The sequence below is a fragment of the Pectinophora gossypiella genome, chromosome 2, assembly GCF_024362695.1.
Source record: "Pectinophora gossypiella chromosome 2, ilPecGoss1.1, whole genome shotgun sequence".
NCBI classification, from domain to species: domain Eukaryota; kingdom Metazoa; phylum Arthropoda; class Insecta; order Lepidoptera; family Gelechiidae; genus Pectinophora; species Pectinophora gossypiella.
The window spans coordinates 8,724,111-8,739,495 of NC_065405.1; the positions used below are offsets into that span (position 1 = coordinate 8,724,111).

The 15,385-nt window shown below is 35.8% G+C and overlaps 3 protein-coding genes across 4 annotated transcripts in view; 2 read left to right on the forward strand and 1 right to left on the reverse strand.

The window, feature by feature from the left end:
• Window positions 1-108: 108 nt before the first annotated feature.
• On the forward strand, window positions 109-2,105 carry LOC126377849 (uncharacterized). Its single transcript, XM_050025836.1, has 5 exons — window positions 109-351; window positions 984-1,150; window positions 1,240-1,395; window positions 1,535-1,696; window positions 1,777-2,105. Exons 1-5 carry the CDS (start codon window positions 262-264, stop codon window positions 1,982-1,984), a joined length of 783 nt encoding a protein of 260 aa, XP_049881793.1. The 5' UTR covers window positions 109-261; the 3' UTR covers window positions 1,985-2,105.
• Window positions 495-15,385, forward strand: part of LOC126377695 (zinc finger protein on ecdysone puffs-like) — a 54,455-nt gene continuing 39,564 nt past the window's right edge. The window contains exon 1 of the mRNA XM_050025481.1: window positions 495-865. The gene's annotated coding sequence lies outside the window, so the exon portion shown is untranslated. The remainder of the gene's footprint in view (window positions 866-15,385) is intronic.
• Window positions 2,096-4,278, reverse strand: LOC126377865 (FUN14 domain-containing protein 1). Of its 2 annotated transcripts, XM_050025888.1 has the most exons (4): window positions 4,050-4,278; window positions 3,623-3,818; window positions 3,306-3,413; window positions 2,427-2,565 (listed from the first exon to the last, which is right to left on the reverse strand). In XM_050025888.1, exons 1-3 carry the CDS (start codon window positions 4,190-4,192, stop codon window positions 3,333-3,335), a joined length of 420 nt encoding a protein of 139 aa, XP_049881845.1. In that variant the 5' UTR covers window positions 4,193-4,278; the 3' UTR covers window positions 2,427-2,565; window positions 3,306-3,332. The 2 variants fall into 2 exon arrangements, with proteins under 2 accessions (XP_049881833.1, XP_049881845.1); XM_050025876.1 differs by lacking the exon at window positions 3,306-3,413 and having other exon boundaries at window positions 2,096-2,565.

Below are 15,385 nucleotides of genomic sequence, written 5' to 3' on the forward strand. Positions count from 1 at the left end.
TTGATAGTATCGATAGCTTACTCGATATCGAAGAGCGATGGTATCGATACTATCGTTTTTTGGTAAACTATCGATAGTTTTCGATCGTAAACTATCGACAGGGATAGGGCGCTATCGAGCGGCAACACTAATCTAGACTGTCAGTCAAATCTGTGAGTTAATCGAATTTATTGCCGAAATTCTGGAGTCAAAAGTAACTTTTAGTGAAACAAATTAAACCAATGCGTGGTGTTGATTGAACTGTACTTTCTAATTTATAATATGGAACGAAAAACTGATAAAATACCGCCATCGGCTTCATCTTTATATGTGAAACTGTACTGCAAAAAAAAAGGTTCGAGTGCTACAAAGGTATGCCTATATTTTTTTATAAAATGTGATTTACAGTAGGTAGGTACCAATCTTTTTCTACTCCTCTACTTTAATCTGGCATTTAAATAACCAAAAAGTCTAATATAAGTACATACATAATTAAACTCTTTGAAAAAGTGTACGCTCTATGGCCTATAAAAGCATTGTTTACAAAGTGTAACTGTACTATAATGTCGCCAAAAAAGCATTGTTGTTGTTTTTTTTTTTTGACCTGGAAACTGGCACCTTTACTTTGTTTGGTGCCATAGATATACTATAAAAAAAAAGTATACATTTGCCGCCATTTTCCCGCGCGTTGGAAAATAAATTGGAATTTTTTTGTGTTTCGTTTAAAATTACGTCGTCGTAGAAAAAGTATTGTATGCAACGTTGTATAACTAGGTCAAAAAATGCTCGTGGCGTCTCTTATTGCGATGTTCGCCAAGGCTCACATCGCAACTCACGCCACTCGCATTTTTTGACCCTTCTTATACAACTGTTGCATAAAATACTATTATAAAATAAAAATATAGAAAAAATACTTCTTAGAGTTCTGTTATTTCTTTGAATGAATCGTGTTACATGATTTTTTACAACATTAATTAGGTAATAAAATCACCCTTCTATTACAGTACCGCAATATCTTAATTGAAGCAACAAAATCCTGGGTTTCATTAACTGATCCAGAAAAACAACAGTTTTACGATAAACTTAATCATTGCAAAACACAATATAGAAAGCAATTTGCAGAATATTTAAAACATGCAAAGCCATATTTGAAAAAAAAACAGTGTAAAAGGTAATATTTTTAATGGAGATGAGTATTTTTTTTACATTTATCATGCAGCAAATACCCAATCATGAAGTTACTATCTATTTTACTTGCAGAACTTCCTCTAACCAGAGCAAAGAGCACCAAGATATATCAAATCTAAATATTGATGAGAGTCAGGCCCAACAAAACATCACAATTGAAACTGATGCAACAATAATTTTAAATAGATCTGGAACTAAGACAGCAATAGAATTATTTAATAATAATTGGTATGTTATAAATAATAAGGTATACTGAACTGAAGTAAAATAAAAGAAAAACCAGCTTTATAAAACTTAGTTTTTTTTTAAGAATATGCATTACAGGCACAGCTTACAGTCTTCTTTCTCTAATATCTTGTATTTTCAGGGAAGAACAAATAGAAGAATCTCAAAATGAAAAACAAGATAATAAACCTCAAAATGACAGAAATCTTGATGATAATTTCCCCCAAAATGAGGATAGTATGGCTCATGCTCATGAACTTTCTGGATCAGAGCAGCTACCAGAGCCTACTCCACCTAACGTAAAGTAAGTAAGATTAATGTAAACACTACAATAGGTGATTAGATTGATAAACCCACAAAACTTAATATTTCTTTATTTTACAGGACAGCTGAAGAACTCTTTAAAATTGTTCAAGCTATGGAAGGGCAACATGATAGAACTTGGAAATCACTAACAAAACCAGAAAAAGCCAGATACCAAAAAGCTCTCCTGAAATTAAAGAAAACTTACATTGTGAAATACAAGGAATATTTAGAAAATTTATCACCTCAAGCATTATTTGATCATTACAATAAACAAATTGTTGACTAATTGTGATGCTTTTTTGTTTCTATAGTGGTTTGTTGTAATGTTTGAGCAATGTATTTGGATTCATACCAGTTAGGCAATTACTTGAAAAATATATTAATAAAACATATTGAAAACTTTGTAACACTATATTTCTATGAAGACATTTTTCCAAGATAAAAATAATATAAGATACATTAACTAAATCTAAAATTGGATATTATACTGATGCTTCATATACTCATTCGGACAATTTTGATTCATACACAATATATTACCATATTTAATGTTTATATTGGAAATAAAGTAATTTAATCCTACTAGATACATTAAATACACAAGACAAAAAGTTAATTCCTAAGCCTAATCAATTTTACAATGAAAATACTGAAGATTATAACGATAAGTGACAGTGGAAGACTTTATTTGCCACAAAGCATTCCAATAGCAATGCCAGCTACAAATGAGGTGAAAAACACATGGCTCTCTGTGGCATGGTAATCCTCATCTCCAGTGAAATTATGGTACCAGCGTTTAGCCTTCACTTCCTTCTTCTTTATTAAATCTTCAGCTTTATCTAATTTACGATCAACAAACCTTTCCACCTGTAACAAAAGAAATAAACTTAATAAGAATAATATATCCTATTAGCTCGGGTGGGACACAGAAAAATATTGACATAGATACTATTTACTAAACCTTGAGTATTTATACAGAATCATGAGCAAAGATATTTCTGGTTATAAAAAACCTATGTATCTTTTAGTGATAGACCCGTGGTAGCCATAAAAAATATAATAAAATCCCCAAAACATTAATAGCAATAGAAGAATATAAAAATTATTAAAAAGTAGAAACAAACCTCCATACAAAAGAGCTTATGGTAAAAAAATCTAAATGATCCATCTTAATATATACTTAGAAATTGTTATTTATAATAAGAAGACATTGGCCCTGATTCCTGCAGACACCTAGAGATGGTGCAGTGGTGTACATAAACCATCTCTATGTACCACAATGGCACTGCAAAGGAAGCTTAAAATAATTTTCCTACAACTGCTAAGTGACTTACACTTAATTATAGAATTGCAGTTAAACAATTTCTTATTATAAATAATAATTTCTAAGCATATTAAGATAGATCATCTCTATGTACCAAATGAAATATAATCAAGTTTTTGATTTGATTTTTTTATTTCATTGTTACAGTTAACAAGCTGAATAGCTTAAAGCATCCATAAACTCATTAAGAATGTTAGTATACTAAAAAGTTTATGAAAATAAAAATAAAATATCTTAACTTGACCGGTTTTGGTTCATTAAGTAACTGCAATGCAAAACTCACACAAAATTGATAAGAAATTTTTGGAATTCACGAAGAAGCAATGCCAAAAAAGAATCCTCCTGTGAACCCTGCTGAATAATAGGAATTATCTTTGACAAATAATAAAACCTGGAACAAAATAAATACATAATTGGAATATTTTAGTAAAAGGTGTAGAAGAAATTAAATTAAAAAGTGACAATGATTAACATTGATGAATACCAAGAGTTGATATATGAGTTTGTACTTAAACCGGTCAAGTTACATGTACAACAATTAGTAAGACAGAATCACAGACATTTAATTAAGACATATTATGTAATATAAATAAAACTTACTTTCTCAAACCAGTCAGGAGACCGGCCTGTTGTTTCTTTCTCAATCTTGTCACTAATTTTATCAACCTTCTTGTTGATTTTATCCCAGTTAATGTCGATGTATCCTTTCTGACTAGCAATGTGTAGTAGTATCACACTGCCTCCAAGGCCAACTGCTGCAATTTTACCAATCTTCATAGTTATGAATCCGGTGATCCTAAAATAAGTTGTATACTTACAATACAATAGTATTATTAGGAAGAGTTACGTATATTATATGTATACTATATAAACATTGGATCATCGCTAGTTAAAGTGATATCATTCTCTTTGTCATCATACCAAATATAGACTAGGTACTCTGTTTCATCATTTATTCGTATCATTAAATAAAAAGCTCTATATATTACGGAAATTGAACAGTAAAGTAAATTAATGATTAACATACCATCCAGACGCAGTTCCTAAAATTAGCTGTTTTGTTGCGGAGGTTTTTCCAATGTCTGCTATAGCTTTCTCAATAAAATTTTTTGCATCGTCTACAATTTTCTTCGCATCTTCGGACGCATCTGCCGGTTTAGGTTTAGCCATTTTTAGAAGTTATTTAACAAACAACTCAAAATCGAGGACAATTTTCGTCTAAGAAAGAAAAATATTTTTTTTTTTTTTTTTTCTCTTTGGCGTCATGCGACTTGCATATTTGCCATTAAATGTAGATTTGAATGTAGAGGATAAAGACTTAGGAAACGTTTATGGAGATAGGAATTTGGATAGGAACGAAATTTTGAAATAAAGGATCATAAGGTAAGGTAAGGAATATCAATATACTTACACATATAAATAGGTATAAAATAAACATATATTTAACTATAATTTTATATTATTTACTTGAATAAATGTGGCTAACAACTTATATATTTGAGGATCATTAGAAGCAAGTAGGACCGAAATAGATGTAGGAAGAGGGACTTTTTGTAATAAAAGATTTTTAAAAAGAAGGGAGTTGTCATGTAGAGGGCAAGCCAGAAAAATGTGGTTAACATGACCAGTATCCAAACCACATTCACAGTCGCCACTTGATATAACGCCAATCTTTGCAAGGAAAGAGGCACAGCATGTATGACCGAGCCTCATACGTATGAGGCAGGACGTTGCTCTCTTGCCAACTTTAACCCGGAAGAACCAAGGCTTGCTTAAAATAATTGGTTGAATTGATGAATAAAATTTACCTTTGGTCTGAGAACTCACTGCCCATTCATCCCCCCAATATTCATGAAGATATAAGCTAGGTAAATTAACTAAATCATGGGTGTAGTTTTTATATGTAAATAAGTCACCACTATCCACAGCCTCTTTAGCAAGAAGGTCGGCTTTGATATTGCCAGGTATTTTGCTGTGTCCAGGGATCCAACAAAAAGAAACTGAATACCCTAGGCGAATACATTTATACAGTGACCTTCGTATATCTATAATAATCGGAAATATTATTTTAGTTCTGAATGGAAATTTTAATAAAGCCTGAAGACTGCTTCTAGCATCTGAAAAAACTACCGTGTTCTTAAGTTTCATGGTTATAATATAATCTATTGCTTTAAAAAGACCTAAGCATTCCCCAGTAAAAACAGACGTTTCTGGTGGCATTTTAATTTTCTGAATTATATTATACTGAGCATGGTACACTCCCACACCAACATTTCCTGATGACGAGAGCTTTGATGCATCCGTGTATATATGATGAGCATGAGGCCATTGTAAATCTTTTGTAAGACAGAACATGGCACTTACACTAGGATCACTTCTAATAAAGCCCAAATTTAGGGATACATCAGGGGATAGAACTAAAGGTTCAAATTCGTCACAAAACAAAGGATGTGCAGGCTGTCTGTGAGTGGGGGCTTGAAGATATATAAACTTTTGAAAACTTTTAACAAGACATGGGATAGGTTTGTGGGACCAATAAGGGGAAGAAAGTGTAAGATCAAACAGTAACTGAAGTTTCTGGTAAAGAGGGTGGTCGATAAGTTGAAAAGACCGAAATATAAACTTATCACATAAGTATTGACGCCTTAAATGCAAAGGAGGGTCGGAACATTCTATTTGTAAGCAGTTAGTTGGGCTGGATCTCATGGCACCACAAATCAATCTCAGAGATTTGTACTGAATGGAATCCAGGTTCTGAAAAGATTCTACGCTACCTGGCACAAGAATGAAGGTACCATAGTCTATTATGCTCCTGATTAATGCATTATAAAATAACTTAAGCGAATAAGGGTGCGCACCCCACCAAACTCCTGCAAGGCATCGAAGAATATTAAAATTACGATCACATTTACCGGTAACGTATTCGATATGATGTTTACCCGATAATTTATCGTCAAGAATGACGCCAAGGAACTTTGCTGAAGTTTTTACTGGGATAGGATTATTATTAAATGTAACAGTTACAGGAGGGATCATTAATCGTCTTGTAAACACAACTACAGAGCTTTTAGGAGAAGAAACATCTAGGCCATTTAAATCCAACCAAACCTTAAGCAAATCAAGAGACCGACATAAGGCTGAAGAGGCATTCTGAATAGATTTGTCAGAACAGTACAACAGGAGGTCGTCTGCATATTGAAGAATACTCACATTATCATCTAGGGAAGATTCTAGATCTGAACTATAAACATTATACAACAAAGGGCTGAGTACCGACCCCTGTGGGAGACCTTTCCAGACTAATCGTGACAAAAAATGCTCGTCATCCGTAAAAAACTGAATACAACGCTCAGAGAGCATATTTATGATAAATGAAGAAAGCATGGAAGGTACATTAAAAGCCAATAATTTCTTATATAGTATAGATAAAACTACATTGTCGTAAGCTGCAGTAATGTCCAGAAAAGCTGCTACGACGGACTGGTTAGAAGAGAATGCCAGTCGTATATCAGTGACAAAAATAGCTATACTGTCCATTGTACTTTTACCTTTTCTGAAGCCGTACTGACTTCTACTAAGTAAACCTTTGCTCTCCATAAACCATTCTAATCTATTTTTAACCAGATGTTCAGTAATTTTAATTAAGACCGATGACAGAGCAATAGGACGATAAGATGAAGCAAGGGTAGGATCCTTATTAGGTTTCAGAATAGGAAACACTTCTTGAACTCTCCATGCAGGGGGTATATTACCAGATAGCATAAAACTATTGATTAGGTTAAGCAAATAACCTAAAGCATCATCACCTAGATTAGCTACAAATGAATATGGTATTCCATCAACGCCAGGAGCTGAATCCTTCACATTTGATAAGACGCCTTTCATTTCATGGAGAGAAAAGGGGCTGTTTAGTCCAGTACGATCATCGACAGCTGGTGAAATCATTATAAACTCTGAAACATAAGGAGGAGCTAGGGTATCAATAAATTTATGGGTCAAATTCTGAGGAAGAGCAGAAGGAGAGGATTCCTTGAAAGCACCCCTGAATCTTCTTATATTCGCCCAAACTTCAGATGGGCTAACATCTGGGCAAATTGATAGGCAAAAAGATCTCCATCCATCAAATTTTTTTTGTTTAAACATTTTTTTTACAAGCTTCGATATTTTCAGTTACTTTATTAAAGTTTTCATCTGTTGAACATTCAAAATATAACTTTTCAGCTTCTTTACGTTTTCTAGCAGCCTCTGTACATTCACTGTCCCACCAAGGTGGAGAAGGTATTCCACAGCCTACTTCTTTCATCGGAAAAAGTTCATTAGCTATCTCTATAAACGCTCCGGCAAATGTCTCTGCACAAGAGGTTTCATTTCCAGGTGTTACAGGAGGGAAACAACAAATTTTACTGAAAGGGCGGGAAACTTCGAGTACGTCGGATGTGTTTCTTCTTGCTTTTTGAAAATTTAATTATTTTTTGGATCAGATAAGTGTATTGTAGTATAATTAGTGTATTATAAGTTGTATTATTAGTGTATATATATCTATATCAGCCATTTGGTAAGTTTTTAACTCATTTTCATGTTCTTATGAACAAACCCCCTGACGACATTTTGGCGGGGGATTCAAGCGAAGGCTTGAGTCCCCCGGCTGTTGCTTGCAATGTAACTATTTCGGTGGACGATGGTTTTGACGGCTCAGGAATGGAAACGGATGGGTCGATAGATCCAGGCCGCAAGAGGGTCCGTGCCTCTAAAAAAACTTGTAAAGGGTGTAATAAGCGCGTACGACGAAAGAAACAACACGGAGAGTGCGATAATTCTTCTTGTTCTTGCAACGATCTCGACGAATCACACTTGATGCCGCCTCCTGAACCACTTAAACATGATCAAGGCTTTGATAACAGTTCTTCATGTATTCCCAACATAGACAATGTTTCTGAACAACATTCTTCGACAATAGGACAAAATCCTCCACCTTCTCAGCCCTCTCCTCAAATTGGACGGAAAGAGTACCTCCGTTCAGATGCTGCTCCATACATCCTCCATGTCCAGCGTATAACTGATGCTGAAGATAGTGGTACCATCCTGCACCCTATTGCATTTGGTAACTTTCTTAAGAAAAACAATTTTCAAAACATTGTACCTGGGAGCGTTAAACGCATAGGGCGGAACAAATGTGTTGTAGGGTTCTCAACTTTTACTGATGCTAACTCATTCTTGTCCAGTGAAAAGCTCGCTTTAAATAGATTCAAAGCTTTCATCCCAACGTTTAATGTCACACGCATGGGCCTTGTAAGAGGAGTCCCATCAGACTGGTCTTTGGAAGAAGTTAAAGAGAATATCTCTACTCCTATTGGCTGTGGTAATATCTTAAAGGTAAGGCGCCTTAACCACAAAGTGATTGTTAATGGAGCTCCATCTTGGCAACCCTCCCAAACAGTTGTAATTACATTTGATGGGCAGGTACTTCCTAAAAGAATATTTATGTGTTACAATGCTCTTTCCGTAGAAATCTACGTATACCCAACAATTCAGTGTTTCGTGTGTTGCCGCTATGGACACTCCCAAGATCAGTGCCGCTCTAAATCCAAACCTAGGTGCTATAAATGTGCTCAAAATCATTTAGGTCAATTCTGTTCTGTTGAGGAGGATGCTGCTTCATGTGTAGCTTGCTCTGGATTTCACTTTGCCACAAGCAAGGCCTGCCCTGAATTCAAAAGGCAAAAAGATATTAAGAATACTATGGCACACTCATGTATATCATATAATGAGGCCATCAAACTGCATCCTCCTATCTCGAAATCGTATGCAGATGCACTCGCAACCTCACCCCAACATTTTACTTATGCCCAGTCAAGCCAACCACACTCAAACAATGCTCCCACTTCGTCTTCATACAAAAAGACAGTATTCAGACAGCCTCGTGCTCCGCCCCGGTCTGTTCAGGGATATGATCGTGCGGCCCATAATGCTATAATTCGCGAATTTCAACCTCCATCACCTAGCAATGGGTGTGCTCTGCAAGCCAAAAATCCTGATAATCATCATCCGGAAGACCAAGAACAAATCATTGAAATGGTTATGAATCTTGTCAATATTTTACTTAAAAACAAAATCTTAAAACCGTACAACGCTGACGTTATTTGTAATGCTCTATCTCAAAAAAACAACAATGGATACGATAATTCAATGGAATTGCAGGTCCATTCTTCCCAAAAAGTCTGACCTAATTTATCTTATCAATAAATATAAGCCAGCTGTAATATCTTTAACTGAAACATGGTTAAAGCCAGACCATGTTTTCAGAATTTCAGGTTATTGTTGTATACGTTATGACTAGCGATGGGCGTTATTAACCATAACTGGTTATATATGCAGTTACGAGCTCGAACAGTGATCACTCGTTTTCCACTACAACAAAAACTAGTGATATTCATAACGCCATTTAAACGATCGAAATAGGCATCAGTCTTCAATAACTCTTTTAATCACAACGCCATAAAGTTAAATCAAATTCACTCTTATGTTTAAGGCATAGCGTCGATGTTTGGCTACTTTCACTACTCACGCAAAATCACTGGTTTTACAATATTCGTAATGACAAGATGAAAACGACGTTTTACATTGACCACCTTACACATAGCTTTGACAACGTAAAGGAGTAAAACGAGTAATGTAAAACGCGCCTAAAAAAAAGGATCGCAACAAAATCGATCCTTTCTTTCGTGTATTAAATGAAACACGAGCGTAAGTGTGAATGAAACAAGTATATGTTTTACTGATACACGATACGTGTGCGTGAAGAAGAATTAAGTTATACTGCTACCTAACCAAACGATTTTACGTTACAATTATCACGTTTGCTTCAGAACGTTGTGAAAATAACTAGTTATAAAAATCACTAGTTAAGAAACTAGTTATTGGAAATCACATAACGCTTACGTTACGTTATCTCAAAAACCGATAACGACCCATCGCTAGTTATGACAGTGACAGGTATAACATAGATGACAGCTATGGCGGTGCTGCCATGTTAATTAGGGATGGGATACAATTTTCTCGAGTTTCATTTAATAATAATTTGACTATGATTGATGCAGTTGGAATAAATATTGATAATATTACTTATGTGTCTGTTTATGTTCCTCATCCAAATGCGCATGCGTTTCAGGAGATAGAAAGCCTTTTTTCTTCTCTTCGTAGACCTTTTCTAGTTATGGGTGATTTCAACTGCCACCATATAGCTTGGGGTTGTGCGGTGACCAGGTGGAATGGTAGGCGATTACTAGACATTTTAGATAACTATAACTTATGCATTCTAAACACTGGCGAACGTACACGTCTGTGCGAGACAGAAAGTGCTGTTGATCTAACCATATGTACGCCTAACTTAGCATCTAATTTTACTTGGTCTACTTTTCGGTCTACTTGTGGAAGTGACCATTTCCCATTAATAATTTCCACTTTAGTAAGATATGCTAAAAATGTGAGGCGTACTCCCCGATTGAAGTACCGTTTAAGTAATGCAGATTGGAATAGATTTAGACAGCTTATTGATGACAAATTATCTCAATTACCAGAGAACCCAATTGACAATGAAAATGAATGTTCTAGAGCTTTGGCTCTGTGCATTCTTGAAGCTGCAGATCAATCTTTTCCAATTAAGAGAACTGTGCGTGATTCAATTCCTATGCCACCTTGGTGGGATTCGGAGTGCTCTTATGCTGTACGGAGAAGAAAAGAGGTTGAGAGAATTTATGCAGATGACATGTCAGATGAAAATCTACACAGTTTGAAGAATACTATTGAGGAAACAAGGATTATTTTAAGGGATAAAAAACTAGAAGGTTGGAGAGCATTCTGCGCGTCTCTTTCCCCAAGAACATGCCCTTCTGAGGTTTGGCGTTCCATTAGATGTTTCAGGAAAGCGTTTAATGATTCTCCTTCAGTTTCTATGTTGTCTCCGCAATTGACAGATAGTTTCCTCGACAGGCTTGCTCCTCCGACGGTTCCCCAAGAAGAACTGCTTTCTACCTCTCCTTCACCTGCTAGACCTTTGCAGGATTGTTTTTCATTGGATTCTCCATTCTCTTTATATGAATTAAAGGGAGTGATTTCTACTGTAAAGGATTCGTCACCTGGGCCGGATGGAATTCCTTATTCATTTCTTTCTCATCTTAGTGATTCTGGTTTAAATTATTATTTAAATATTATTAACTCTGTAATGACTTCTGGAAATGTACCAACTTCATGGCGTTCTCAGGATATTATACCAATATTAAAGCCAGGCAAGCCTTCTGATGAGGCAACCTCTTATAGGCCGATAGCGCTCTCATCAGTAATGGCAAAAGTTGCAGAACATCTTATCAAAAATCGTTTGGAATGGTATATTGAGAAGAATCAGTTATTGTCGCGTAGTCAGTTTGGTTTCCGTAAGAGTCTATGTACTATTGATAGTGTTAGTGTTTTTATTACTGATATTCAGTTAGCTTTCTCTGCGAAAAATTCTGTAGTTGCGGCGTTTTTAGATATATCGGCAGCTTATGATAACGTACTTATTCCTGTTTTGAAAGACAAATTGATTAATTTGAATGTGCCTATTATCTTAGTCAATTTCATCATTAATATGCTTTCTGTTAGACACGTTACTTTGATATCTAGTAATGGACTTGATGTTAGTCGCACTATCTACAGGGGTCTACCCCAAGGTTCCGTGCTCAGTCCACTGCTGTATAATATTTATGCGTACGACCTGGAATCATCCTTGCTTAATAGTGCTAACGTGTTACAGTATGCTGACGATTTGCTTATTTACTGTGTTCATAAAAATATTGATAGTGCTTGTGAATCGCTGACTTATTCACTTAGTCTTTTAAAGTGCTGGCTAAATAACAATGGACTAAGTCTTTCTGTTGATAAGAGTTCTGTAGTAGTTTTTTCCCGATCACGCGATCGGCCGAACTTAATACCTATAGTAAAATTTAACCACAATTCACTGCCTATTAAGCAGGATGCAAAATTTTTAGGAGTAGTGTTGGATCGTCATCTTAACGGAGCTGCCTATTTTAAATACATCGTGCTCAAGTGTGAAAAAATGCTTAACGTTATGAGATGTCTCTCGGGTGTTTGGTGGGGTGCACATCCCTTTAATCTGAAATTATTATACAATGCAATTATTCGCAGTGTTCTTGATTATGGGACTTTTCTTTTAGAAGGAGGTAACAAAGACTGTTTGGATAAATTGGACAAGATTCAGTCCAAAGCTTTAAGGATCGTATTGGGAGCAATGAGATCTAGTCCTGTAAATGCAATGCAGGTTGAGTGTGTCGAAGCGCCTCTTCGATTAAGACGGCAATACTTATCGGACCGGTTTTTCTTTAAATCTATGCAGTTTTCAAATCACTTATTACATTCTAAACTCTTTGATTTAGTTCACCTCGTTGACAATTCTCCTTATTGGCGACATAAAACTATTCCATGTCTAGTAATGAGTTATAAAAAGTTTCTTTCGCTTCAGTCTCCCTTGTGTCGGTCCCCTACCCTTGCTCTATACAGCATCAAATACGAATCTTTACTGATATCACCTGATATTCGATATTATTTGGACTTTGATAAAAATGACGTTGGCGTGTGCACAAAATTTAATTCATTTGTGGGTGAGAATTGGCCAGAATGGCACCATATCTTCACAGATGCCTCGAAGTGTAGTTCTAGCTGTGTTGGTGTAGGCATTTTTCATCCTCAATACAACATTATTCAAAAAATTAAACTCCCTCCTGAAACCTCAGTCTTTACTGGAGAATGTTTTGGTTTATTGAAGGCTCTTGAATATATCCTTATTGCAAAATTGAAAAAAGTCGTTGTTTTTTGTGACTCTAAAAGCGCCCTGCAGGCATTAGAAAAATTCCCGTTCAAGATGAAGCCTTATTACCCAATTATATTTCAAAAAACTAAAGAAAAGTTGCTTCAGTGTAGGTTGAGTGACCTTTCTGTAACCTTTGTTTGGATACCCAGCCACTGTGGTATCTGGGGCAACGAGAAAGTTGACCAATTGGCTAAAGAAGCTGTGCAGGATGGTGACATGTTTCCTTATAGGAACTACTTCCATGATTTGCTTAGTTTACCTAAAACCTATCTCAAAGAGAGTTGGCATGAGTCTTGGGTTGAGAGTAGCCGTCTGAAGGGCAAACTCTATCATAATTTACAACCTCATATACCTTCTAAGCCTTGGTTTTTTAAGGTTAAAAGTTCTAAGAAGGCAGTATCTATGCTTTGCAGGATGCGTTTCGGCCATGTGTGCACGCCTGCACACCTTGGTCGCTTGCGCATCCTGGATAGTAACATGTGTGAATGTGGTGTTGATGTTGGGGACTTGGACCACATTTTCTTTGTGTGCACTAAATATGACCGTTCATCATTCCTTAATGCCCTCATTTCCGCCAATGTTCCTCTTCCCACTCGAGTTTCCTGTTTAATTTTAAATCCTATTTTGTTTTGTGATATTATATTTTCCTTTCTTTTGTTAAATGATATTAAACTATAGCAGATATAATACCTACTTCTACATCCTATTTATTTAATTCATTTATACTTTATTAGACTCTCATATTTATTTTTTATCCCATTTACCTGATCCTATTTTTATGTAAATTTCCGTTCCCGAATGTTATTTCCTTCCTTTTCGTTTCCCAATCTTTTAATACTTGACATTGGCACAAAGCAACACTAGTGCCATAAAAAAAAAAAAAAAAAAAAAAAAAAAACAAATTTTACTTTCCATTCGAGATTTAAAAGTATTCCAGTCGGCATTCAATAATTTATATTTCAAACGAATCCGTTTTCGAACAGTTTCGTGTTGAAAAGGCAGAGTGATAATAAGACTATAATGATCACTTCCAAAAGTGTATTTAAGGGCTTCCCAAGAAAGATATGGAGCAAGATTTGGGGTGCAAATTGATAAGTCTGGAGCACTCTTTCCCTGTGAAGGAGAGGTGCGACGGGTAGGTGAACCAGTATTAAGGATACAAAGGTTAAGTGTGTCCAACATATTGTAAACAGTGTTACCATTTGTATTGGATAAAGAACTTCCCCACGACACATGCTGGGCATTGAAGTCCCCTAACACTATAAAGGGTTTAGGAAGTGAGGAAAGAATATTATGTACCTCATTATATATCTGAGAAGAGGGATGTGGAATATAAATAGAAACAAAACAGATATTTTTGATAATTGCAGCTACAACAGAGTAATCATTTCTATGATTGATTTGTTTATGTGTAAAGGAAGTGGGATGCTTTATTAATAAAGCAACACCATTAAATCCATCAGGTCTATCCTCTCGAATGCAAGAGTAGCCTGAAATTTTAAAATTATAACTTGGCTTGAGCCAAGTTTCTTGTAATGCTATAATTAGAGGTTTGTACTTGTTAACTAAAAATAATAAATCTTGTTTTTTAGGAATTACGCTCCTGCAGTTCCACTGGAGAACTTTGGAATTTAGGTCCATTATGGAGTGTTTTAGAGATTTGTGCAAGAGAATCAATGAGAGCTGCGTTGGACGGTGGAATTAAGTTTGACTGCGAAAGTAAGTTTAATAGGGCTATAATAAGTTCAGAAATCGGAATATTAGAAGGATCATTGACTGTTTCTTGATATTTCAGAGCAGTTCCATTAGCAGATGCAGGCAAATCATACTCTCTAACCAGTTCCCTATGACTCTGAACGTCATAGCCTTTTGTAGTCCTGGGAGGAGCTTTTCTTGTTTGAAGAACAGTTTTTTTATAAGAGACTTTAGAAGGGGACTTAGCTGCTTGGGAAGGCGATGTTAAAAGTGGGACATTATCTGGGACATGATGGGATGAAAGAAGTGCTTCAGCATATGAGATCTTTGTTATGGCCGGATGAGTCTTTAAAGCTTCCGCATAAGAGATGCATGACTTTGCCATGGTCTCTTTTATAGCACGTTGGCGCTCATACTCCAAACACTTTCTATCTGTAGCCTGATGGTTGCCATTACATAAGCAACACTTGACATCTTCTTCATGAACTGAGCAGGTATCTCCATTGTGGCCCTGACCACACTTAAAGCATCTAGGTTGCGAGCGGCACTGGGTTTTCACATGGCCATAGCGACAACAACTAAAACATTGTACGGTTGGATAAATGTAAAGATCGACAGGGAGAGCTGTATAACACATGAAGACCCTTTTCGGTAAAATCTGACCATCAAAGGTCAGTACTACAGATTCTGTTGGTTTAAATTCCACCTTGGAATTAATAATGACTTTCCTATTCAACCGCCTTACTTTCAGAATAGGACCGCAGCCTATAGAGACTGTCGTATTCTCCTTCACTTCTTCTTCACTC

Excerpts from the sequence above, each read along its gene's own strand:
- LOC126377849 (XM_050025836.1), top strand. The coding sequence starts at position 262 with ATGGAACGAAAAACTGATAAAATACCGCCATCGGCTTCATCTTTATAT. Across the intron at positions 1,396-1,534 it reads GAATTATTTAATAATAATTG|GGAAGAACAAATAGAAGAAT; the intron begins GTATGTTATAAA and ends TTGTATTTTCAG. Across the intron at positions 1,697-1,776 it reads CCTACTCCACCTAACGTAAA|GACAGCTGAAGAACTCTTTA; the intron begins GTAAGTAAGATT and ends TTTATTTTACAG.
- LOC126377865 (XM_050025876.1), bottom strand. The coding sequence starts at position 4,192 with ATGGCTAAACCTAAACCGGCAGATGCGTCCGAAGATGCGAAGAAAATT. Across the intron at positions 3,819-4,049 it reads TTAGGAACTGCGTCTGGATG|GATCACCGGATTCATAACTA; the intron begins GTATGTTAATCA and ends AACTTATTTTAG. Across the intron at positions 2,566-3,622 it reads CTCCTGACTGGTTTGAGAAA|GTGGAAAGGTTTGTTGATCG; the intron begins GTAAGTTTTATT and ends CTTTTGTTACAG.